Source organism: Cydia fagiglandana, chromosome Z, assembly GCF_963556715.1.
Source record: "Cydia fagiglandana chromosome Z, ilCydFagi1.1, whole genome shotgun sequence".
Lineage (NCBI taxonomy): Eukaryota > Metazoa > Arthropoda > Insecta > Lepidoptera > Tortricidae > Cydia > Cydia fagiglandana.
The window spans coordinates 38,592,691-38,618,531 of NC_085959.1; the positions used below are offsets into that span (position 1 = coordinate 38,592,691).

Here is a 25,841-nt window from a genome sequence, read left to right on the forward strand (position 1 = left end):
CCAACCACCATAAGGTACCCTTTGCCGTGGAACGTCACATATCTTTACTATATCATATCTAGCGAATCTCTAATTCATTTCCCGAACCGTGATTCTATTGGTTCTCGACAAACATATCTCTCGCTGCGCATCCTCGCACATCTCTGGTGGTAACGCAGCCTAACCCTCATTAAAAATTTCATAATTGAGCTTTCTACTCGTATTTAATATCACAATAATGAAGATAAGTACAACTAGTTACCTAAACATTTAACAAAGCTCTGACCCCTAAAGGTCCCAAGGCCCGTGCTCCCATATTTCAGTGAAGTGACCTCGCGGCTGAGGGCCCGAGAAGTTTGGAACCCTTGTAGGGCTTGTACAAGCACATGCTCGACTTTGTAACATATTATAACATCTAACAGACACCGCGAAGAAAGGGGTGTATACACGTCTAATAATAAGGGTTATTTTGAAATTATGTTACGTTTGGTCAAAAGTGTTTTTGTTCAAAGAAACGTCACATTTGATACTGACATATCTAATCCATATCGTGTCTAGCGGCTCGATTCGGAAAATGAATTAGATTTCTACTAGACTTCAACAATTTACGATATGGATAATTTAAAGATTGTAAGATAGATATGTCAAATTTGACGTTTCCGCGATTCTGCAATGGAGGTCCTCTTGAACGATTTCGACAAGTTATGACTTAGATATCCAAGTCACATCTAGTCGATATCTAATGTAGATCTAGTTGATCTCTAAATCGTCTCTAGATCTTGTGATTATCTCGAAATCCGAATAGGCCTGTAAATATATTAATTGACGTATCTTACAGTTCGATTCGGGCAGTCTATTAATAGTATTAACCGTAATGCACAAAAATCACTTAGATCGAATGCGGCAGTTTAATTTAAAACTATAGTATCTAACTGTATACACGTAAACGGTAAATTGAAGACTAACGTACTTTAAACAGGTACATATTTATGTACAGTCGCCTAATTTCTGGCTAACTTGTGTAATAGCGTAAGTATTGAAGAACCAATTTAGCAAGGACCCTAAATGGTGCAGTAATCGCGGTGCGTGATGGTACTTGACTAGAATGCTACGGTCATCCTCGTAGCAGGCGTAGCGCTACGCTGTGCGTAGCAGGGATACTTCACTTAGCACATCACTGCCAGCAACCCGCTAGGCGGGTTCTCTGTACGTAGGCGCTTTTCGCTACATACGGGTTTTCCCGCTGGCAGTAAATGTGTCAAAAACAATGCTATTAATAAAGTTTAATTATACAATAACTTGTTCTACAGTGGGATATGTTTGTGCGATAAAAGCCTAAATCTAGAAAAGAGGTAGGGAAACTGCTCTAGTTATTGCCCACTACATAGTAATTGGCCACTCTTAACAAGACTTATATTGGCTTGTTTCTTTCTGATTCGTTATGAGTGGCCTATAACTATAATATTTATTTATTTATTTATTTTAAACTTTATTGCACATACAAAAAGTACAACAGGCGGACTTAATGCCGGTATAGGCATTCTCTACCAGTCAACCATAGCAAAAATAATAGCAATCAGATACACATCAGTAGCAGTCAATAATAGCAGTCACCCTAACTTAATAGTCTTAAGTTTATTCTGTATTCTAGACATTGTTTCACGTTCAAATACCTCTCTTTACCTTTTAACCGCCGAAGACGCAAACTGACGCGCTGCTATAGCCCAATATCAACCTACATACATTCCGACAAGCTTCACGACGGTGTCGGCTCGCGCGATGGGCGTGGCATTCAAAGGGTTAACCCCTTATCTACGCCGACACCTCACTATTATGATATTTAACCCGTCACGTCAGTCCTCAATGAGCCGTGACGTAAAACAATAGACTCCTAGTATGTCTAGACGGTGCCACACAACTATACTTAAATACAACATGACAAAATTTATTATATTTTCTGATTAAATTTCAATTTTTTTTTTCTATAACTTTTGAAGGTTTCATTAAGCGTCTACCCTTGCAAATATGGCGTGGTTTCCATGTGAATATTATATAAAAACTACAATTGTACGCTAGGCCCCTCTTAACTAGGCATCTAACGTAGGTGAATAATAAGTACAGGGTGGCCCAAAAATAAGTACGTTGACAAAGTGCCGTATTCGAACTTCAAGATATTCACAAGAGACGACACGTACTAAATCCATTCTAGATACGTTATAGTTTAGATATCAACTAGTTTTCTTTTGCAGCGCAATTCGAGCAACCAATGTCACTTTTACGTTAGATAGAGTACGATATCTATTAGATGGGAATTAGATCTCTAAGTCATATGTCCTGTGGAAATCGTTCAAGAGTATCTCCAGAATCACGCAAATGTCAAATTTGACAGGTTAGATCTTAAACATATCGTTATCGTATCTTGGTGATGTCTAATAGATGTCTATTTCATAACCCGAATCGGGCCCAAAGATATAATGGAGCAGTTTCAGTCATTTTCATTACTTATTCATAAGCCAAACGTATCAATAATGGGACAAATGATAAAAGTCTAATAATACGGAGGAAGTAGTTAGTGAATTACACGGACAACGCCGGGTCGCCATAGTTATAATATCCGAGGTAGGCTGACAACGTACCATTTAAAACGCGGCCCGCGGTCTTAGTTGGCGCAAGCCGTGTGCTGCGTTTGTCGCTTGATACTTGACTTGATGCGTTGTTCCGTTCAAGTAACTTGCTGCGATTTTAGAAGCTGAATTTTATTCCGTAGGTTTCAGCGAAAGTTAAAAAAACTCTCATAAAAAAAATCTAGCCATGAGATTTCAGAATCTGATGTTTACTTTGTAGCTTGCCAGTCTAGCTTGCAATATATTTTTATTCAATTATCTTTACTAGTCAATTAGTTTTACTCTCTATTTCAGTAATATTTAAGAATCGTTGATAGGACTTTGATGAAACCAGTTAGCTCATGGAGTATTACCGTTATTTATAATTTTTAAAGCCCGTCAACACAATTATAATTATTTAAAAATTATTTGTTGTAGTCATAAAAAACCAACCACGTTTTATTACGTGTCAGAGTATTTTTTTTTATGAAATGGAGGTAGTGGTCCTCTGAACAAACTTAAAGCTGTTGTTGTTGCTGCTGCTGTGTGTCCAGTCGGAAAGAAACTAGTTCAAGTTACCTTCTTACTTATACACTTACTATTCAACTAAACTACTAAATCACTTTGCCGGCGAGCACACTCGCCCGTCCGAAGCGGCTCCGAGCTAGCGGACAGGGGTGCGGGTTCAATGAACCCGGGCCCACCCCTGAATCGCGGCTCGTCGGATTGAGATATATACGTACATTATACATATATACGACGTACGTATAATATTTGTTTGGTCGGGCTCGCTGGGGAAAAGGACGTTTTCGCGAATATGTAGGAACAAAACTATGCTTAGAGTTAGGCCAAGAAAAGTCTGCACGAAATTAGATTGGATTGGATTTTCTAAGGCGAGCAATAATTGGAGTAGATATTTCTACAATTACGGAAAAGACGCACTGCCGTATTCAAACTTCAAGATACTTATTCACAAGAGACGACACGTACTAAATCCATTCTAGATACGTTATAGTTTAGATATCAACTATGTAGTTCTCTTTTGCAGCGCAAATCGGGCAAACAATGTCACTTTTACGTTAGATAGAGTAAGATATCTATTAGATGTGAATTGGATCTCTAAGTCATATCCTGTGGAAATCGTTCAAGAGTATATCCAGAATCGCGCAAATGTCAAATTTGACAAGTTAGATCTTCAACATATCGTTATCGTATCTTGGTGATGTCTAAAAGATATCTAATAGATGTATATTTTAAAATCCGAATCGGGTCCGCAATGCGACTTTTGAAATGAGATTGAAAACAATTAAGGAACTCTAGATTCATACTTGGTTCTGAATAGTCTGGCAAAGAGTCTTTACTAATAGGTACTAGTAGCCGCTGTACGTAGGTATATATATACAGGGTGGCGCAAAAAATCCTTGACATTTTTTAATGCGTTTTACAAACTTTTGCGATGGTGTATTAACGCTAGATGAGAATATTGTGGATATTACACGTTTTGATTTAGTTAAATGATTGTAGTTTTAATGTTAAATAGCATTTTGTAAAAGACATAACAGTAAGAAAAATATTCCCAAAATTTCTTAGTCAACGTATTTTAGGCTACAAGGAGCTGATTCGACTCGATAGTAAGACATCTATTGATTGGACTCGATAATAAGATATTCTATAGATTAGTATTGCGCTGTGATAGGCTGCCGTCTGCCAAATGAGATTTGGCATATATTGCCATAGTCAGTGTTGTTAAAGAGTCTAGAGTTAGAACAAGAAAAGTCTGCAGAAAGTTTGATAGCCCACGCAGTGCAAGAGTTATGCAAACTTCTATGAAATTATGACATGACACACACTGCGTGGGCTATCAAAATCACTACAGACTTTTCTTGGTCTACTTACTTCAAAGAATATAATACTCACTAGGAGGTAACTCTATCTCGACTACCTACTAGACTCATTTTCTCTGAAAAATTGGAAATGCATACTTTGAAATAAAAGGCTCGTATCTTATTTTGTCAATCAAAAGAAAAATGTGGTATGTACTTAAGGGATACATACAGAGTATAGTGCTTTTCAACTTTGAGTAGCAGTGTGAGATACGAGATTTATTTTCAAAATAGTGCAGATATTAGGATCGAATGCACCATGGAAAGTTTAATGTTCACTGCTATGTGACGCTGTTGAGTTCGCTATTTGTGGTTACTGTTACAATGTAAAAGATTGCCTGTAAATATCAAAAGTGCGACCTTGGATATTCCAATATGGAATCACCTACTTTCGTATTTTTCATACCGATTTTTATCTATTAGCGGCTACTATGACGTAGCTCAAGTGGTCACGTTTTTTCATTTGTAGCCTGTCTCTTTCGCACTCTGATCTGATCTGATCTCTGTGCAACTGGATCTTCTTTTCTCTCCGTCCAGCAGAGAGCAGCCTCCTGCTCTAAAAGAACTATGATAGGGCTCTGAGTAGTGTTTTACGATTATAAAAACCAAGATAATATTTATTCCCATTTATTTATTTAATAATGCATTGTTACAGAGACGCGAGTACTACACAGTTGTCTAGACATTTAGATATTATACAACTCCACAAATATAGATTATGATTACCTACTCGCGCCTTTAAAAATAAAGTGCACTAAGTCGAAAAATATCTCGTTCCAATAACATCCTTATGTCCGCTGCAATAAAATCGATTCTTAATTTCTTTTATCTTTGGACTTAATTCTCTTTGGTTTTAAAGGGGCGTTCCATACGTGTATGTTACGGCGGGTGTCACAGACCTCTGTGTCAAAAATGGCAAACGAGTATCTCGGTTTTGGCATTTATTATTAATATAATAATCAATGAGGATAAAATAACCGTCTCGTTCGCCAAGCGTGTTACGTGATCACAATAGCGATAAATAACCCTGTTTAACGAACAAACCTCCGTTGAGCCTAGGAGATATTCGTAAACACTTTTCGAAAAGAAAATCATGTGTTGAAATCACCATGTCACTTTTCGTTTTTACGCCTTTTTTGCACCTGGCAACAACACCAGCCGCTAGATTGCCAATCTGTAAAACGGCTTTTAGTTTAGGCCCTTAGTTCGAAATTTTTGCTCACAGAGATCTGCTTTCCCGTGCTTACCCTCTACAACAGAATGCACATATATTGCGACATTTATAGAACCTTTAGCAAGCATGTGTGGCCCCAATACTATAAGCTGTTGCTAATTTTGATAAGACCAAAGACAGAAACCGATGAAGAAAGATCATAAGAGAGAAAGTGATGCAACAGTCACGACCCTCAATATTGAGGAATACGACGCAAGGAGGAATTTTGATAAGGGCTTGAATCTTTCGAGAAACGAGAGCAGAAGGTAGGGATTCTCGAGAATGATTACTGAGGTACTTATTCATGGCGATCCTACAATGCGGTAGACATTGCCAAGTTTTCTGCCGGATGAAACAAGTCGCCAAAGGTATCAGCCACCCTTGAAATATTTTCCAAATGAGATATATCTCGACAGTTTGCTTTCAAAAGTATATGCAATGCAACAGTTTAATCGTCCTATATTACATATGCAGACATATCCCTTTTTGTTAAGTTACCAGAGAATGGTAGATACTTTTGGCGCATAGTGTGGTAAGCTACTTATGATACTGACTGAACCTACCTAGAAAAATAATTAAAAAGGTAAGTACTTGAGTGTGGGTGAATCTTACACAGCTTATAGTTTTGGCGCGGAAGGTTCTAGCACAAGTATTTATGTGTGTTGAAGCATACGAAAATTACCTATTTAGCTCCTAAAATGTAGGTAAGAACTTTAAATTAAACCTTTTGTTTCTTATTTCGTGAATTTCTCATAATTTCCGTATGCTTCGACACAATTTCTATTGTAACATTTATAATTTATTTCTTCTTAATCTATCACATTGGGAGTGAATTCAGGACATGTAGGGATTTAAGAATGTAGTACATACTTAAGTGACTTTCAATTGTTAGGTTTAATAAATGGAGTTACAATTTCCCAAAGTTGTCCTTCAAAAGGCAAGCTGAAGTCAAGAAGTTCTATTGCATTCAATTAGCTCCTTTCTCAACCGTGAAAAATCATAATCCTTTTTAAACTAGGTACACATTTTGACATTGAAATAAACAAATCTGATAATAACAATACATTTTAAACAATCGGAATCTATAATATAGTCAATACTATACAATAAGACTAGACTAAGTACACTTATAAAATCTACATAATTACAAAACCAAGTTTCAGAGACTTAAGCGTCTAGACTTTTGGAAACTTTTAGAGAACGATTGGTGGTCGATTTGTTTTTCTTTGGCTTGGGGTGCGGCTCGAAGTTGTCGTTGGCGATGGTGGTGGGCGGCGTCGAGCTGAACGAGCTCTTGGAGCTGGGCGCCGAGGTGCCCGGCGACACGCCGCTGTCCGTGGACACGGAGGCCGGGCTGGGGCTGTCGCTCACCGTGCTACTCACGGCCAACTCTTGCCCGCTTACGGCCACTATCTGCCCGACGGGCTTGCCACGTACCACGCTGATAGTCTGCACGGTCTTCTCTGAATCCTCCTTCTTGTGGTAACGGGTCAGCGTCCCGGCGGACCCGGCGGAGGTGGCGCGGAACATCGGCACGAACTGTGATTGGGGGTAGTACTGCATCTCCGGCGGGACGACTCCGCCGGCCCACTGCGTGGTCATCACTGGCGGCAGCGGGTTCCAGACCGGAGTGTGCATGTGACCCACGTCAACGTGCCCGCGTTGGGGCGCGCTCTGCGGCCGCGGACCGGGGTATCCGTATTGAGCTGCTAATTCCTCCCCTTCGTACATCCGAGGAGTGTTCGGTGGGTACTCCCCGCCGGGATACACAGCATGTGGGCTGCGCTGCATGTACGAACTGAACATTTGCTGCTGGGCTTGTTTCATGGCAACATACTGCTGCAGATGTATGGCGGTCTGCTGCCGTTGCTGCACGATGTCGGGATGAGCTCCCGTCGCGGCCGCATTCCCGTGTATGTAATAGATCTGGGACTGGGAGTTCACTTGAGTCATCGTCATTTGCGTCATCTGCCTGTCGACAGTGCTAACGTCCGGGTCTTGGTATTCTTCTGGGGGCGCGATATATTTTGTGGGCGAAGCCGGAGCGCCCAGTGGGTACGAAACGAGCTGAGCTATATACGGCTGGCTCTTTGAGTGAGCTGGGCTGTGATTTTGGAATGTTGGGTTGTAAGTTATCTGAGAGTCTTTGCTGCAGCCGGCGACAGGTTCATCTTTTCTGTCACCTTTGGGTTTAGGCATGGGGCCGACCTTAGGAGCGCCTCGCCAGCAGGGGCCAGCGCTCTGGGTGCGTTTCATGGGCGACTTGTTGGGGTCCCATTCAGCGGATGTGGACGGCCGAGGCTCGTGAGTCTGTCCACTGTGGGTGCGGCGGATGGGGGGCGACTCCTGGCTGGTGCTGGGGCCGCATTGCCGCTCGGAGGCGCGGGAGACTGAGCGTGTCATGCGGCGCCGGGCTGCAGGGGTTGGCGGGCTGGGGGTGCACACGGAGGACTGGGCCGACTGGGAGTAGGAGCACCAATGCTCTATGAGTCTGCGTTTACGCTCCTCCTCCTCTTGGATTTCCGTTTCGCTCGACGAGTCATAGTCCTTACCCTGGGGAACAAATAGACAATTATAATAAGTTCAGTATTAGGACACACCTAATTAAGACATGTTTAGGCTGGGTTCTTGTTAAAATTTAAATTGTTTTGATATTATTATTCAAACTACATAGTTATATTATTAACTGAAAATGAAAATGAAATATTGTTTATTTGGATTACAACATTTCACAGTTCACAATCAGTTATGTTTGGAATCTCCTAGTAATTATTGTAAAATACTTGTGAGTCACAATGCAATGTACAAATTGCAGAACATTCCCAAAAAGCGGAAACGTTCTCGAGAATGTTCTCAGAACATTCCTGCAACATGGAAATTATTGTTTAAACAAGAGAATATACTCGAAATAAAGTTTAAATAGGCATAACTTAAAACTAAATGTTATTATGCATATATTATTGTCTATTACAGTTAGCTATTTTGTTGATGTGATAAATTTACCAATAAGTTGCTTAAATTCTCACTGTATATCAGAGAACATTTCGACTTTCGACAATTTTTTCCAAAGTTTTTTTTTTTGTTTCATTAGAATCTAGAGGCCTCTATCTCCCGCCATGCCAAATCTCAGCGCGCTCGGACCAACTTGAAAAAATTAAAAAAAAAAGTCGGCGATTTTGATTTTTTTTAATGCAGTTTGTTTTGTCTCGGGGCCCTCTATGACATTTGGTCGAGCACCCCCCACCTATCACGCACCGTTTAAAAGTTGCCATACAAAATAAAAGCTTTCCCGCAATTGTAGAATTTTTCAAAAAAAAAAATATTCATAGGTATCTAGGGGACCCCGAGATTTCGTGACCAAAATTTCAGCGCGCTAGGACAAAATTAAAAAAGTTTAAAAAAAAAGTCGGCCATATTGAAAAAAAATGGCGGCGTCAAAAACTGCCAGGGTCCCTCTATGACATTTGGTCGAGCACCCCCCACCTAAGTCTGACCGTTTGGCCGGGCCGTCATACATTTTTCTGACCGGAAGCGGACGACCAAAAGTCGGAATTTTCTGGGGGTAAGGACTACACCTAAACAATCGTGAATATTCATGGTCTAAACTACGATAAATAAATAAATTCTCGTTCTCGAGAACATTCTCAGAAGTTACCGAGAATTTCTCATGTGGAAAGTTTCGCAACTTTGGAAAGTTCTCGTGCGTGCATTGCTTTGTGACAGAAGACCCCGCTGCTAGCTATTAAGGTTTTATAAAAATAGTAGTAACCGAACATATCATAGCAAAATATTTACGAGTAGGTAAAGCTGCTACTAGCTGTTGCCCGCGACTTCGTCCGCGTGGAATCTTATCTTCAACATTTTACATCTTTAGTACCTATAATTTTCAGATCCAAGCAATGTTGAAATTAAGTACTTTTCTTTTTTAGTAAGTTATATGAAGTTTTAAGTCAAGTGAATATTGATGTTGGTTGCTGAAATTACTTTTTTTGTATTTTCATAATAGGTACCTATGCCCTTATACAAAGATTCAAGTTCGGCACTCACAAAATATCTGATCTCCATACAAACTTTCAACCCCTTTCTCACCACCTTGGGGGATGATTTTCAAAAATGCTTGAATTAGTTTTCATGTTTTTTAATTTAATACCTCTTTTTTGCAAAATGTTCAAGTTCCTAGCTTAAAATTAAATTTACACCCCAAGACGAACTTTCATCCCCTTTTTAACCCCCTTAGGGCTTGAATTTCTAAAAAACGTTGCAATTACTTTTTTTGTAATCAGCTAATATGTCTTTCTAAGAAGTTTCAAAGCAATTGTAATGGATTCTAACTTTGAACCCCATTTTAACCCTGCTAGGGGATGAATTTTACAAATCGCTGAAATCACTTTTATTGTCATCTAATAATATCCCCAAATACAAAGATTCAAATCCCGCGCTCGAAGAAATGTATGATATCCATACAAACTTTCAACCCCGTTTTCACCACCATAGGGGATGAATTTTTAAAAACGCTGATATTAGTTTTCTTGCATTTTAATTTAAAACGTTTTTACAAAGTTTCAAGTTCCTTGCTTAAAATAAAATTTGCACCCGCAGACGAACTATCATCCCCTTTTTAGCCCCCTTAGGGATTGAAATTCCAAAAACGTTGCAATTACTTTTTTTTGTAATCGGCTATTATGTCTTTCTAAGAAGTTTCAAAACCATTTGTAATGGATTCAAACTTTCAACCCCTTTTTAACCATGTTAGGGGATGAAATTTACAAAACGCTGAAATTACTTTTCCTGTCTTCTAATAATATTCCTAAATACAAAGATTCAAGTCCCACACTCGAAAAAATGTTTGATATCCATACAAACTTTCAACCCCTTTTTCACCACCGTAGGGGATGAATTTTCAAAAACGCTGAAATCAGTTTTCTTGTATTTTAATAATATATCTTTTAACGAAGTTTCAAATTCCTAGCTCAAAAGAAAACTTTAACCCCATACAAACTTTCATCCCCTTTTTAACCCTGTTAGGGGATGAATTTTACAAAACGCTGAAATTACTTTTATTTTCTTCCAATAATATCCCCAAATACAAAGATTCAAGTCCCGCGCTCGAAAAAATTTTTGATATCCATACAAACTTTCAACCCCTTTTTCACCACCTTGGGGGATGAATTTTCTAAAACGCTGAAATTAGTTTTCTTTTTTTTGAATTTGATACGTTTTTACAAAGTTTCAAGTTCCTAGCTTAAAATAAAATTTGCACCCGAAGACGAACTTTCATCCCCTTTTTAACCCCCTTAGGGGTTGAATTTCCAAAAACGTTGCAATCACTTTTTTTTCTTATCGGCTATTATGCCTTTCTAAGAAGTTTCAAAGCATTTGTAATGGATTAAAATTTTCAACCCCTTTTTAACCCTGTTAGGGGATGAATTTTACAAAACGCTGAAATTACTTTTCCTGTCTTCTAATAATATCCCTAAATACGAAGATTCAAGTCCACCACTCAGAAAAAATTTTGATATCCATACAAACTTTCAACCCCTTTTTCACCACCTCAGGGGATGAATTTTCAAAAACGCTGAAATCAGTTTTCTTGTATTTTAATAATATATCTTTTTACGAAGTTTCAAATTTCTAGCTCAAAAGAAAACTTTCACCCCATACTAATTTTCATCCCCTTTTTAACCCCCTTAGGGGTTGAATTTCTCAAAATCACTTCTTATCTCTTGTACACTTTATAAATGAAATCTGGTGTGCAAATTTCAACTTTCTGGCTTTTGTAGTTTCGGCTCTGCGTTGATGAATCAGTCAGTCAGGACACTTGCATTTATATATATAGATAGATAGATAGATGAACTTAAGCTAAACTGGCTAAAGTAAAGTTTAAATATAAATACCATTTATATTTATTATAAAATATATTTAATAATTACGATATGATGTTGAAAGATTAGTGCACTCAAAACAATTAAATTACAAAATTTAGATAAGACGTGTGCGTGTGCGCGTGCGTGTGTTTGCGTGTGCGTGTGCGCGTGCGCGTGCGTGTGAGTGTGTGTGAGCGTGTGCGTACGAGCGTGTGCGTACGTGCGTGTGCGCGTGCACGTGCGTGAGCGTGTGTGTGAGTGTGTGCGTGTGCGTGTGTATGTGCGTATGCGTGTGTGTGTGTGTGTTACTTACCTGTTCAATCTTTTCATCTAGCATTTTGAAGAAGTTTTGCTGGCTCGCCGACACCTCACTGCAACAAATAGTATTTTAAGATAGTTTGCCATCAAGTGCTCACATCTACATTTCCCCTTAGAGTTATGCGAAAGCGATATTATTGAAGATCTCAAGGACTTATTGCCTCTAAGACAAGAAACAGGGTTTCATGTTTCGAAACTTTCCAAGCACTTTAATCAGCCCTCTTTATGTTTACTTCACCCTTTAACCGCTTTATCGGCATTCGCTTCAAGCGATGAGCACAAGTATTTACGAGAATGGCGTGAAATTATTAAGTGAAAGAATTCTTTCGTCCTAGATGCATGTTCTGGAACTCCTTTATCATATAACAATTGAAGACGGACTTACAAGTTAGGTTGGACCTCTGTGATGGCGTGGTGGGTAACCTAAGTGCAGGTTTCGTGTCTTTAAGAGCTCTTTTGGGATTCATTATTTTTCAGATCTCTACTAATATTATAAATGTCAAAGCAACTCTGTCTGTCTGTTACCTCTTCACGCTTATACTGAACCGATTAAGGTGAAATTTGTTATGGTGGTAGTATGAGCTCTGAGGAAGGACATAGGAATTTTTTGAAGTGAAAACTTGTTTAGCGGCGCTGTGCGCTTTTTGTGATGGGAAAAAAATGTTAAACTCGCGAGAGCGTAAGATGTAAGACGCTTCGTAACACGGACACGTGACCTGATCGAAAAACTGTTACAATGTCATTGAGTTTTCACTTCTGCCGGCATTCCCGGAGTGCAACTCATTGTTTTTTTTATCCATCATCATCACCTTCATTCCACGCGGACGAAGTCGTGGGTCAACAAAGTGAACTCACAAGGCAGGCTGGTGCTCCGTGATGGGCAGGACATGCTGCCTGGTGTCTGGCTGGTGGTCTTCCGGCTCCGTGTCCTCGCCGGTGGCTTCCGGGCATCCTTCCTCCTCCTCAGACTCGTTTGTCTCGGCAGCACCTCCTGGAACAATATGGTGAAATTAATCATTTGGCTTTCTCAATCTGTACATAGTGTACAGTCAACCGCAGGGATAACTGATCCCCCTGCATAGTTTTTTTTTTGCACTATCTCTACTGCGGATTGTACGTCGTACCTACATGAAACATATCGCTATCGAGAAGACGGTGTGGTGTCCTATCATGTTATTCTCTGCCAGCGCGAGCTACGCGCTACAGTTGTTTCCTATTTGCCGCTTGCGGTCAGAAATGGAATGTTACCCTAGCTAATTTTTACGCGGCACCTTAACAACCGGATCCATTTTTTCAGTACTTGAAACTCAAATAAGAACGGAATATCTATGTATCAGAGTCCTGAACTACTATTGTGCTGTCCACAGAAGTGACTTTTTTCTAAACTGTTTTAAACCTATTCAGCTACCCTAACCTTGTTGCTGGACCTTTAAAATAGTAAATAGGACAAAGCGTTAACGCATCAATTTCTCTCTTCTGTCATATCCTCATATCTCATTGTGCATTGTAGCAAATTGTCGGCGCCCGGCGCCGCGCCGCGCCGTCATTACGGCAGGGTTGTCTCGAATTTAGTAACCTTATTGTATACGTATGAAAATCTTATTGTAAAAACATTGATTTGTACGTTGATTTGTCTGTACTTATTAAACATTACTCATTCATTCATAAGGCATTATCTCAAACTCCTACTTGGCACCTTCAAAAGGGCTCTATAAATCGAATAAAACCCTTTTTATACCACATTGGTGGCACACAAGCATACGGCCCGCCTGATGGTAAGCAGTCACCGTAGCATATGGACGTCTGCAAGTCCTTGATCGTAGCCATCATAGGCTACTTTTATCTACGAAGAAAATTTATTTCTTATCACATCTTAGTCAGTTTTGCAATATTTATTCGATCGACAGGGACGCAGATTTTAAATTTTTGATGATCGCGGTAGCCCTGTTTTGTACTCACGAGTATGTATGTATCTACCTAGGTATACTAATGACCTTAGATAGTATTACAAAACAAGCTCAGTTAAACCATACAGCAAATAAACTACGCATTAAACCAAGGTAAATACCAAGCGACACGAAGTCCCTAGCTCACCGCAATCTCAAACTTGACACAATTTGGTTTACGTTTATACGAAGTGACATCCCTGGCTACAAAGGCTTTGCCGAAAGAAAGTCATAACTCGAATAGCGCTATATCCCTAGTGTAAATTTCATTCGATAGCGTAACGCGCGTTTGCGTCAAGTCTCATCTTGTATGGGATTTTGAGTTTACAAAATGTCCCGCTTGGCGCGCTGTTCAACTCGAGACGAGGTAATCGGGTGATCATGTGATGTTTCTATAGATAACTGAAGTGTCCGACGCCCTGGCCCGGGCGCAGTTGTAGCGTCAGTCATACTTTAAGCGCTCAGTACCTTCGCTATCATGATGATTTTAATTATTTTTTTTATTAACGGCTCGATTCGGAAAATGAATTAGATCTCTACTAGACTTCAACAAGTTACGATATGGATAATTTAAAGATATTTGTAAGATAGATATGTCAAATTTGACGTGTCCGCGATTCTGGAGGTCCTCTTGAACGATTTCGACAAGTTATGACTTACATATCCAAGTCACATCTAGTCGATATCTAATGTAGATCTAGTTGATCTCTAAATCGTCTCTAAATCTTGTGATTATCTTGAAATCCGAATGAGCCTATAAATGGTTAATCTAAAATCCAGTGCGAATTGAATGTTTGCTCTAACACAAACGTTTGAAGTAGCAAAGTAAACTTGCTCGAGAATATATTACGTTCTATCAAGACCGATCAATGAACACTCTATATGTCTTAACTTCTCAACTTTCAAGAGTCTAAATTAGTCGGCCAGAAAACGCCGGGGGGAGCGGGGGGGGGGGGGGGGGATGCTGCACACCTATAAATACGAGTAGCTAAAGTGCTTAACTTATGGCCTACAACTAGAAGTACGTGACTGACTGTATAATACATCTTCTACTTCTTCCTCGCGTTATCCCGGCATTTCGCCACGGCTCATGAGAGCCTGGGGTCCGCTTGACAACTAATCCCATGATTTGACGTAGGCACTAGTTTTTACGAAAGCGACTGCCGTCTGACCTTCCAACCCAGAGGGTAAACTAGACCTTATTGGGATTAGTCCGGTTTCCTCACGATGTTTTCCTTCAACGAAAAGCGACTGATAAATATCAAATGGTATTTCGTACATAAGTTCCGAAAAACTCATTGGTACGAGCCGGGGTTTGAACCCGCGACCTCCAGATTGCAAGTCGCACGCTCTCACCGCTAGGCCACCAGCGCTTCCCTGACTGTATAATACATAAATATCTGTAAAAAAGTGTAACATGGCAGACCTGCACCAGTCACCTAAAAATGTGTGCCCCTGTCATTCGTCTATTGTTAGTTTTTGCTGATCAATTTTTCTCGGTAAACTCCAAATGGTTGCGTAGGCGTAGGGGTAGTTCTTGTTAGCCGTTTACAAAAGTCAATTGATTAAATTTTTATAGTTCTATATCAGAGGCAAATACTTAAGCCCACCTGGTGTGGCGACACCCTTAGTACCGTAAAATGGGGTGAGGTGGGTGAAATTTGACTTTCGAACCTCGATAACATTTTATTTTTACATGTGAAAACTGAATTGTGTATATAATAAGTGGTTCGGACGTTTGTATTTAAGTTGGTATTTTATTTTGGGTAGTTCCATTTCTTAACTTTGACGATAAAGAGGAAAACCCACCTCACCCCGTAGTGCCTCGTATGTGGGGTGAGAGGGTTTTTCATACAAAGGTGATTTTGGAAGATTGTTGGATCGATGTTTTTTTATTATGCGTATTACTATAGCCCCATTTTAAATTGGAATACATTATTTTTGTAGCAGTAGCCTTAAAGTCCCTTCTCACCCCCCTCTCCAACCTTCCCTCCCCATTCATAACCCAACTCTCCCCGCGAAACCTACTCACTCCGTTTTACTGTACCTATGTTAAATATACCCGTACAGCACATCCAACACTAAAATACAGGGTGCAGGGTTTTATATACAGCTGTAACAGTGCTTTGAGATCAATACGTTGGAGATACGCACAATAGAGCGTGAGAAGTAGGTATATTGTTGTATAGATCGCGCCGGTGCGTCGATCTCAGTACGATTTCCCGTAATTCCGTCAAATGCTGAGTGTCAGGGCGCAAGCGCAGTGCTTACGGCGGGCAGAGACGAGTTTCTGACTTGCAAAAATTGCCGACAATTCGAAAATATAAGTTTTAGTTGTAGTATATATATGGTCAGTATAGTATAGTAGTAGTAAGCGGGAGTTGCGGCAATGAGGGTTACGTGTCTTTCCTGTAGACTAGACATCATAAAATAAATGACTTACTACTTAGTACTTACTACTTACGTACTTAGTATTTTTTAGTACTACTGTAGGTGTTACCTCTTATACGAACCTTATAGGTGTGTTAAAACATTAAACTTCTTAAAAGTTGTATGATGAAAGTCTTACAAATGTGAGTGTTATCACTTAAGGTGGTTCGCTTTCCATACAAATACATTTAACGCAATTGTTTTTTGTATGGGAAGCGAACCACCTTAACTGTGTGCCATTCGACCGGTTAGCAATCGTCACAAGACTGAAGGTCAATGCCAAACTCATTGAACTATTATTACTAATGTATAAAACCGGCACAGAGAACCAGTACAGTCACCAGCAAAAATATGTTACACAACGAAGGCCGCAAAAATATCTGTCACGATCGTATTTGTAGACATGTAGAGCCATAATAAGCGTGTCACATATTTTTGCGGCCTTCAAAGAGTAACATATTATTGCAGTAACTCGTACTTTGTGCCATGAGTTGTAGTTGTTTTGACAACAATCCATAGAAGCAGAGCGGGAATAACGCGGCCTAAACGCGTAAGCGCCATGAGTTTTGCGGCGCTTACGACGTTTTGGTAACTCAATGCTAAATAATGGTGTAATGTCCACAAAAAAGGCGGCAGTTTCCCCGACCTCTATAAAAGATGACTCACGCTAGACCGGGCCGGGGCCGGGCCGGACCTTCCGGTGCTTCGTTTTCCATGGAAAGCATCACGCGATCACCGATCAGCCGTCTTAGAAAATGACATGTCGGACGCCGCGGCCCGGCCACGGCCCGGTCTAGCGCGAGTCATCCTAAACACTATAATTAAAAGATATTGCTACTTTCTTTAATTACTAGTTTTCATTCACTTCACTTTGATGCGGTATTGTTGACTCGAGGTGTATTATTAATGTCGCCTGCAAGTTTACGTACCTATAAAATATGCAAGAAGGGATCAAGCAGCGGGCTCAGCATGGTTCCATTTTTATCGACTATCACTATGCCCGTCACTTTCGCACTTACATACTTGTTAGAACGTGACAGGCATGGTGACAAATGATAAAAATGCGACCGTGCTACTAGGGCAGGTAGTAGTTACAGTTGGTCGACTGTCGACAGATCAATAAAACGCTTTGATCTTTATGTTGTGTCGACATTGACAATGGCTTTTATACCTATAAAAGCCTACCTACCTACCTCAGGTTGAAGGCTGGCGAGAAACAGCACAGGACCGGGACCCCTATTCGACAAGCGACGTTTGACCTATCGTGTTGATCTCCCGTTGATGTGGGAAAAATCATAAGTTCTCGAATACGTACAATGTCATAATTTTACATTAACAATCCACAGTTAGGGTGACAAGCAAACCAAACCAAACCACCCTTAGTTTAGAGTTGAGTTTTGGTTGTACCAAATGATATTATCCACCGTTGATGGAATCAACACTCAGTATGCAATAAAATCAACTGTTGATTTGACGTGGATGCGAAATCTGACAGTTGTACGTGTCTAATTTGGCCCCGGGATCTGTGGCGAGCAGTCACACACACGCAAGACACACTTTGGGTCGCTGCGCCAGAGGCGTAAGTAAGTAGTAGTAAGTTCATTATGTAGCAATCACATTATTTTACGCCTTCCGGGGCCCACAGGAAGGTGTAGTCGTCAGAGGACGAATCGGCACGGACAAGACACGGCGCCGCCTTCAATATGTTATTTTTGTCTTGATTTCTGATACCGATTGTAAAGTCAGACGCTCGAAGCCTTCCTTTTGACGGAAACAGTTTTAGTTGCGCTTTTTTCACAGATTATGTTGAAATAGATCCCGCGTCATGATTATCATGAAATAATTTAACACTTCAGTTCCAAGCGCCCCATTTCCAATACAACAAGAACCCACGCAGTGAATGTGTTAAAAAGAAGAAAAAAAACAGTTTATAAATACACATTGCAGGATATTGAGGTTATTCATTTTATTTAGCTATTAATTTAAAAACTAAGCAGGTACAAAAATAATGATCTCACCATAAAATTGAGTAATAAATAAATAAATATAAATAAGTAAATAAATAAATATTGGGGCATCTTACACACATGAACCTAGCCCCAAACTAAGCAAAGCTTGTACTATGGGTGTCAGGCGACGATATGCATATTTATATAGATATAGTTATTTGTACAACAAGAGATCAAAGTTTGATATTTCTTCGAGTGCTTATTTTGAGTCCCGTGCAAGCGAAAGATTCTATAATAATTTAGAAACTTGAGCGTAGTAAGGGACTCAAAATAAGCACTCGAGATGCGCACGAGATGTAAATAACTTTGATCTCGCGTAGTACACAAAATTTTTCACCCTAAGCAGTGAGAACATACCTAGAGGGACAGAGATAATAGAACCCAAGTATATCGAACTTGTATTAGACCCCGCATTTTGAAATGACATTTGACTATAAAAGTCACTTGAATGACATTTTGTCTCACTCAGTGAGCAAAATGCGATTTTGCTCACTCATACTGTATCACTAAGTGAGCAAAATGCGATTTTGCTCACTGAGTGAGACAAAATGACTGTAAAAACAGTGAGCAAAATCGCATTTTGCTCACTGTTTTTAAGAAGCAAAGTACCCTTGTTCGAGCTGCTGAGGTGAAAAATACATACTTATATACCTACATAGAAAATACCCATGACTCAGGAACAAATATTAGTGTTCATGACACAAATAAATGCTCTTACTGGGATTCGAACCCAGGACCATCGGCTTCACAGGCAGGGTCACTGCCCACCCATAGTGTACAGTCACCTGCAATAATATGTTACTCTTCAGAGGCCGCAAAAATGTGCGACACGCTCTTATGGCTTTACAAATAAGATCGTGTCAGATATTTTTGCGGCCTTCGTTGTGTAATATATTATTGCACCACCGACTGTACCAATATTAATTTTCACTCCTTGACACGGATAATGATGATTACTAAAGCCGACCACTGACTAACAGGCCGCCGGACGATATCGGCCTGTCAGTTAGAACAAAAATTTGACAGCTCCGAACAACTGACCGGCCGATATCGTCCGGCGGACTGTTAGTCAGTGGTCGGCTTAATAGGCGTTCTAAAATAGGAGCGCTTAAATTGTAAAGTTGCTTGAGCCTTGGCAAGCTATAACTGAACGGTAAACGTGCTAACGAGCTCCCAGACACCGAAAGAGCTGATTTACGGCCCTAGTGCGGAAAATTTTAAGGGCCATATGTACTGTAAAACGTTGCACCTTGTACAATAGGTACACGTGCGAATAGGTAATTCGCAACGAGTGGCGTATTTTAAAACACAAGTTAAACTAAAACTTAAACTAACTTAAAGTGTTATATACACTGAAGGGAGTGTTTTAAATTTAAATCGACACTAGTTTCGAATTTTCCGCATTTGTATCGTAAATAACTAATTCTTTGGCTCGCCTAGCGGTATCTAAACTGTGGTGTTCGGTGGTGCAAAGGCTTCGTTTCCACGGCGGAAATAGTTTAGTTGTGCTTTTTCTTTCTACTCTTGCTATTTGTTGTAGCATTCTGTACCATCCTGAGGTGAATGGATTGAACGAGCCCGGTACTGGTATTGAAAAAGAACGATTGAATGGTTTACTTTGTAGTATACGACGGTTTAGGTATAGTGATAGATTTATTAAAGCTGTGAATGTAATAAAGTAATAAATTCCATGAGACCATTTTATTTTTATAAGGACAAGGCAAAAAATCCTGCGTGTAAATCTCAAAAATCGAGGTTTCGTACTCGACTGTTTTCTCCTCCAAAATTTAACCAATCGTAACCAAATTTGGAAATCTAAATGATTATGAAATTATCTGTATCGGACCGTTTTGATTTTTTGGCTAACTGATATCAATTTTGAATACCACGCCTCTCATTGCGGCATAGTCAATTAGGCTATTTTGGCTATTTTTGAAGGGCTCTAGCGCCTTAAAAAACAAAAATATCAAAAAAGCTAAACGGTCTGACACAGATATTAACAATATTAATCTGTGTGGAAAAAATCATTGTTCTAGCTTCAAAACCCACGCAGGAAACAAACGAGTACGTTTGTATGGAGAAATGACCACTCCTGTTGGCTCTAGATGTACTCGTAGTGCATAGGTAATTGTTTTCCAACATATTTTCTCAAAAACGTTCGTATTTGTCATGCTAGTTCAGTCAATGTCATTATTTTTGTACCGAGACTGACTGAAATAGCAAGACACGTTCGTAAGTTTCCGTGAAAATACGATGGGAAATAATTATGCACTACTACATCTGATATGGCTGATGGCTGCTGTGCGAGTTTGTATTGTACAAATATACCGATAATATGTCCATATCTACATTCCCTGATGTCTGCCCAAACCTTTCATTAGACAATTCCGATGGCCAATAGGGCATCAAGTTGTCTTCAAACGAGTTGAGTTCTCGTCACAAATCACTTGAGGTGTTTTTTCGAGGCATAATTGCATAATATAACTATAACGACACGGCCATCCTGTCAAAACGCTACGTCCTTTGTTTTGCGCCGTCGGTGTGAACTTGACACGTAACGTATGTCCACTTAACAAGCAATTGTAAAACGTACTTTAACACATTAGTGTTAGGGTATAAAATTAAACGAGTTGTTGTGAAGCATTGAAGCGGCAGTTTCGTCCATTGTATGTGCATTAGACAAGTAGTTGTAATATGTGCTTTAAGGTACAAGACTTAAGGTATAAATTGGAATGAGTTGTTGTTAAGTAGTAAAGCGGCCGTTTCACGACCGGACAGATTGATGGCGTCTGTTCTCTGTGCGCGTGGGCAGGATTGTTTGAAGGGACTGTTTGGATTTGTAGGGTTGCTAAGAGCTACAAAAAGTGATAATATTATTTATAATTATGCTAATTTCGGATATAATTTATCAGTGTAATTTCTTCCAGTATAATGCGAGTAGTGTCCAAAGATTCTGCCGCGAAAATCAAATTGTTTTGTATCTGCCTCTCTATCACTTGGGACAATTTGTTGTATAAGTATTTTCAATTTTTCTTACTTATTTTTTTACTCATGTATAAATAAGAGCGTTTATTTATACTCATGTATAAATAAGAGCGATTATTTATACTCTTGTAGGTATAAATAAGAGCGTTTGCTCGAAATCCGATCCGATATCTATTTTATACTCAAATCAGACTTCTATGATATGACGGGTAACGATGTGGGCTCGCGATTGTTGTGCCATTTAGGGTCTTAGCTAAATTGGTTCTTCAATACTTATGCTATAGAATTTCCAATTTAGCAAGAACGCTAAATGGCTTAACAATCCCGTGTGGTGACTATACAACAGAAACCTATTTTGTCGAAACCTGAGGTGCTATCTATATGATGACGAAGCCTGTGCTGTGAATCTGAAGGTACCTATGCTGTTAATATTATACTGAAAATAATCATATGTTTTCGTGACTTTATTCATGGTTTTGGTTGGAGTCTGTCCTTGACAGCATATTAGCATATTAGCATTAGCATATTAGTTTCTCTGTGAAGATTATAGTTTCTTTCTTTTAGCACACTTTGTCCCACTGCTGGGCAACCGCGTCTCCCTTGGCTCTTCATAACTCCCGAGTTTGTGTTTCCTCCAGCCAGTTGTAAAGGATGGTGTTAGAATCACCTCGCCAATTCCTTGAACTTGTTGGCGGTTTTTTTGCCAACGTAGGTATACATAACAACTAGCTCCTCTGAGCCTCTGCCAGCCCTGCCCGAGGCGTTTCACGGTGCGGTGGCCTGCACCTATTTCTATTGAACTTTCTTGTTACTTTCGATTAAAACGAATTTTACACAAAATAGCTTAAAGAAACATTCAACCACCTTGATTCTGCACTTTATTAACTTAGCACGAAGGTTGAAAACGGTTTGTTCGTTTTGATGCATCCTTCCTATCCATTTAATAAATAGGTACTGATAAGTTTTTGTGCATTTTATTTTTTAAGTGAGAAATTTATACAACAGCTTGAAATAAAACGCTTGAAGGGCATTTAGTTTATTCAAGGGGTGATAAAATAAACGTAACCAGAAATTATATCCACTGATTCTTGGTCATACATACGAGTAGGTTAAATTTTAAATTGGATTCTCTCTGCCGGCACATATTGTGTAAGTAGTTGTGTACTTATAATATTATTATGTATCTATTATGATGGTACTTGCGCGAAGATCGCGAACCAGAATTCGAAACAGAAAAAGACCCACAACCATGCCTCCACGGTCCCGCCGATCAGCATAAGATTACCTGCCTAAGATGGTCCGACGATCTGGTTAAGATCGCAGTGAACCGATGGAAAAGACGAGAGGCCGACGAAAGCCTAGAGTTACATATCTTCAAGTATAATAAAACATAATGCGTCGTATTAGGAAATTAAACGACTGGCACAAGGGAGAAAATATTGGCGATTACTCCGTCGACAAGAGCAAAGCTATGATGATGATGATGAATTTGAACTTACTGCGGGCACAGAATAAATAATAGTACTAGGTTTATAAGACTCACTCTCTAACAAAAGACGTCTGTTTCGATCAGCACAGATATGGCCGCTAGGTGGCGACAGCGCCACGCGCGGCTTATGGCTTTCCCCAAACTTGGGGTGGAACGGATGTACTTTTAGCTACCTGTAGCAAAGCGACGAAATCGCGGAGTGAGCCACGCCAGCTTCTCTTATTATATTTATAATTACATTGCCAGCTTATAATGCCGGAAATGGTAAACGTTTTGCCTGCCAAAGACGTCAACACAGCCGCGCACTTTAATAGTAGATAGCCCTTCATTAGTTCCAATAAGGTTTACGACGGGGCGTTATATAAAATGGCCGTGGGTTTCAAAAGGGTGAACAAGATATAATATTACATTTTACTTCAAGAAATATTAAGTGGAAATCATATTACCAGCCCACGCGCAAGTCGCCTCCTGAAGCCTTTACAGACTTACAGCTTAGAACACACCCTGTACTAGAAAACCTGGGAGTCCAATTAGATTACAGATTCCATTTAGGTCTGGTTCTTATTCGGAGCATCATTTTTGTCATATACCTATGTAAACTCCTAAGGCAGAAACCATAAAACCTACAGAATATTTCTTGTCGGAGTTAGGGTTCAAAACACAAGAAAATGTTTTAGAACACTGTTGTTCTATGTTCATCCGCGTAGACTAGATATATTTATTATGGAGTCTTAATTATATGACATGACATGAGTACTTTTAAATTTAAATACTTACCCCTATACCCTATACTGTGTGATACAAATGATCTTGTTCATTTTTTTAACGAGTCTTCGAGTCTATACGTATAGACTGACAATACTTTAGAACTACCTATTGACTTCTCTATTTTATTTGTACAAACATTAAAAAAATGAAAAATGTTTTATTCAACCTGTATTTAAAAGACTCGTTAAAAAAATGAACAAGATCATTTGTATCACACAGTATAGGGTATATGGGTCGGGTTGTGATTCAGGGACGCATATAACGAAAAATTTGGCCGATTAGGTGCCCATTAGACTGGCCAAGGTCGAGGGTGCCTACAGGTGACCCGAGAAATGAATGTAGCCAATTTCGTACTTTCTTTTAATGGACCCAGGATTTTTATAATGTGTATTTTGTAAGTGTTTTTATATTTTACTTTTATATTCATATTATACCTAAACGATAGGTCGTTTGGCTAGGGCCAAAGAGGGAAAATAAATAATAATATTTTTATGGCAAGGGGTAAAATAACCCTGGCTTAAATATTAAGACCGAATGACCTATTTTGTTTAACATAACATATATATAACGTTTTCCACCGCATCGACTTTTCTGTGCTCTGCGCTGTGCAATATGTATCGAAGTAATATCGTCTTTACGAACTGCATTATTACAAAGTGCATTTAAGCTGTTTCCCAATGCACGAGGTAGATTCGATCCACCTACGTCCCGCCCACATATTTAATATGAGCTTCTCGGATTGAAACTAATCGAGTGATATCTGAAAATATTTTCTTACATATTCTAAGCTGATAGTGATGAGAAATTCAATCTTATTGTTTTGTAAACAGTGAAGGTGACACCTTATTGCATTTTGTAAACAGCGAAGGTGAACCTTATTTTATTACAAAAGGTATAATGTACAGTAAATTGTTTGGGCAAGGTTACAATTTCTATAGGTACAAATAGGGTTACCGTTTAAAAGCTAATGAAAAGGCCACTCGAACCCGAGTAATATTGGTGGTTAAATATAAGGTAAACGTACTGGTGATCGACGCGGTCGCAGTAAATGTCATCTTGAAACTTAAGCCATTGTCTATTGACATTGTCTATTGAAGTGACAGCAAGGTGTCATCTATTTTGGGCATTAAATAGCATGTCGAGCACTAATAAATAAGTTTACTTTAGTATTTTTCAAACGAGAAAGGTACGCTGACCGATGGTATCTCGTTACAATTTCGCGTGATTTGGCATTATAAGGTTATAAATTCTATGGAGATGACACCTGTCACCGTATCTACTTAGTTGGAAAAAAAATATGTACCCGATATCGTTAACTCTATATTACTCACAATAAAGAAACGTCCCATCACACATAATGACACGTTAATATGCATCATTACTAAAAAAAATCGCGATAAAATCGTACCTACTTTTCGCGGAATGGCCCTCGTACATTTTACGCAAATGTTCGTCCGCCAATGTAGTATTTCCGTAACACAAATGTTGACTTCCATTTTTTATTCAAACGACCTTTGAGTTGGGTTCAGGACAATGTTACGCATTTAGATTTTTCACATGTGTATTATAAAAGGCTTTGGACAAAATGGATGAGTACACAGCCTGGCAAAAAAGAGTAGAAATTAAAAGGTGGCAACACTGTAGTGTCGTCCCGTTCTCTTAAGGCCCCTGTACACAATGGGCCAGCGCCGGCCACTCCAAGGGACGCAGCCATGCGGTAGGATGAGATAGCAATATCACTTGCTCCTTCTAACGCATAATTGCGTCCCCCAGACTGGCCCACGCTGGCCTATTGTGTACAGGGCCTTTATTGGTCATATCGTCGCCTAGTACCTACCGTACAAGCTATTCTGCCGTATTCGAACTTCAAGATATTCACAAGAGACGACACGTACTAGATCCATTCTAGATACGTTATAGTTTAGATATCAGCTAGTTCTCTTTTGCAGCGCAATACGGGCAACCAATGTCAATGTCACTTTTACATTAGATGTGAATTGGATTTCGTCATATCCTGTGGAAACCGTTCAAGAGTATCTCCAGAATCGCGCAAATGTCAAATTTGACAGGTTAGATCTTAAACATATCGTTATCGTATAGCTTGGCAAAAAGAGTAGAAATTAAAAAGTGGCAATACTCTAGTGTCATCACTTTCAAACCAATTTATATAAGAAAACGGAACGACACTACAGTGTTGCCACTTTTTAATTTCTACTCTTTTTTGCCAAGCTGTATCTTGGTGATGTCTAAAAGATATCTAATAGAAGTCTATTTCAAAATCCGAATCGGGCTCATTATGCTTAGTTTGCGGCTAGGTCGATCTGTGTAAGATGTCCCCAATATTTATTATTATT

At 39.4% G+C, this 25,841-nt stretch overlaps 1 protein-coding gene across 2 annotated transcripts in view; it reads right to left on the reverse strand.

The window, feature by feature from the left end:
* Positions 1 to 5,081: 5,081 nt before the first annotated feature.
* Positions 5,082 to 25,841, reverse strand: part of LOC134678397 (uncharacterized) — a 151,388-nt gene continuing 130,628 nt past the window's right edge. For both annotated transcript variants that reach the window (XM_063536961.1, XM_063536960.1), the window contains 3 exons: positions 12,716 to 12,851; positions 11,856 to 11,913; positions 5,082 to 8,231 (listed from right to left, as the gene is read on the reverse strand). In XM_063536961.1, coding sequence (XP_063393031.1) covers positions 6,846 to 8,231; positions 11,856 to 11,913; positions 12,716 to 12,851 — 1,580 coding nt within the window. In that variant the 3' untranslated portion in view covers positions 5,082 to 6,845. The remainder of the gene's footprint in view (positions 8,232 to 11,855; positions 11,914 to 12,715; positions 12,852 to 25,841) is intronic.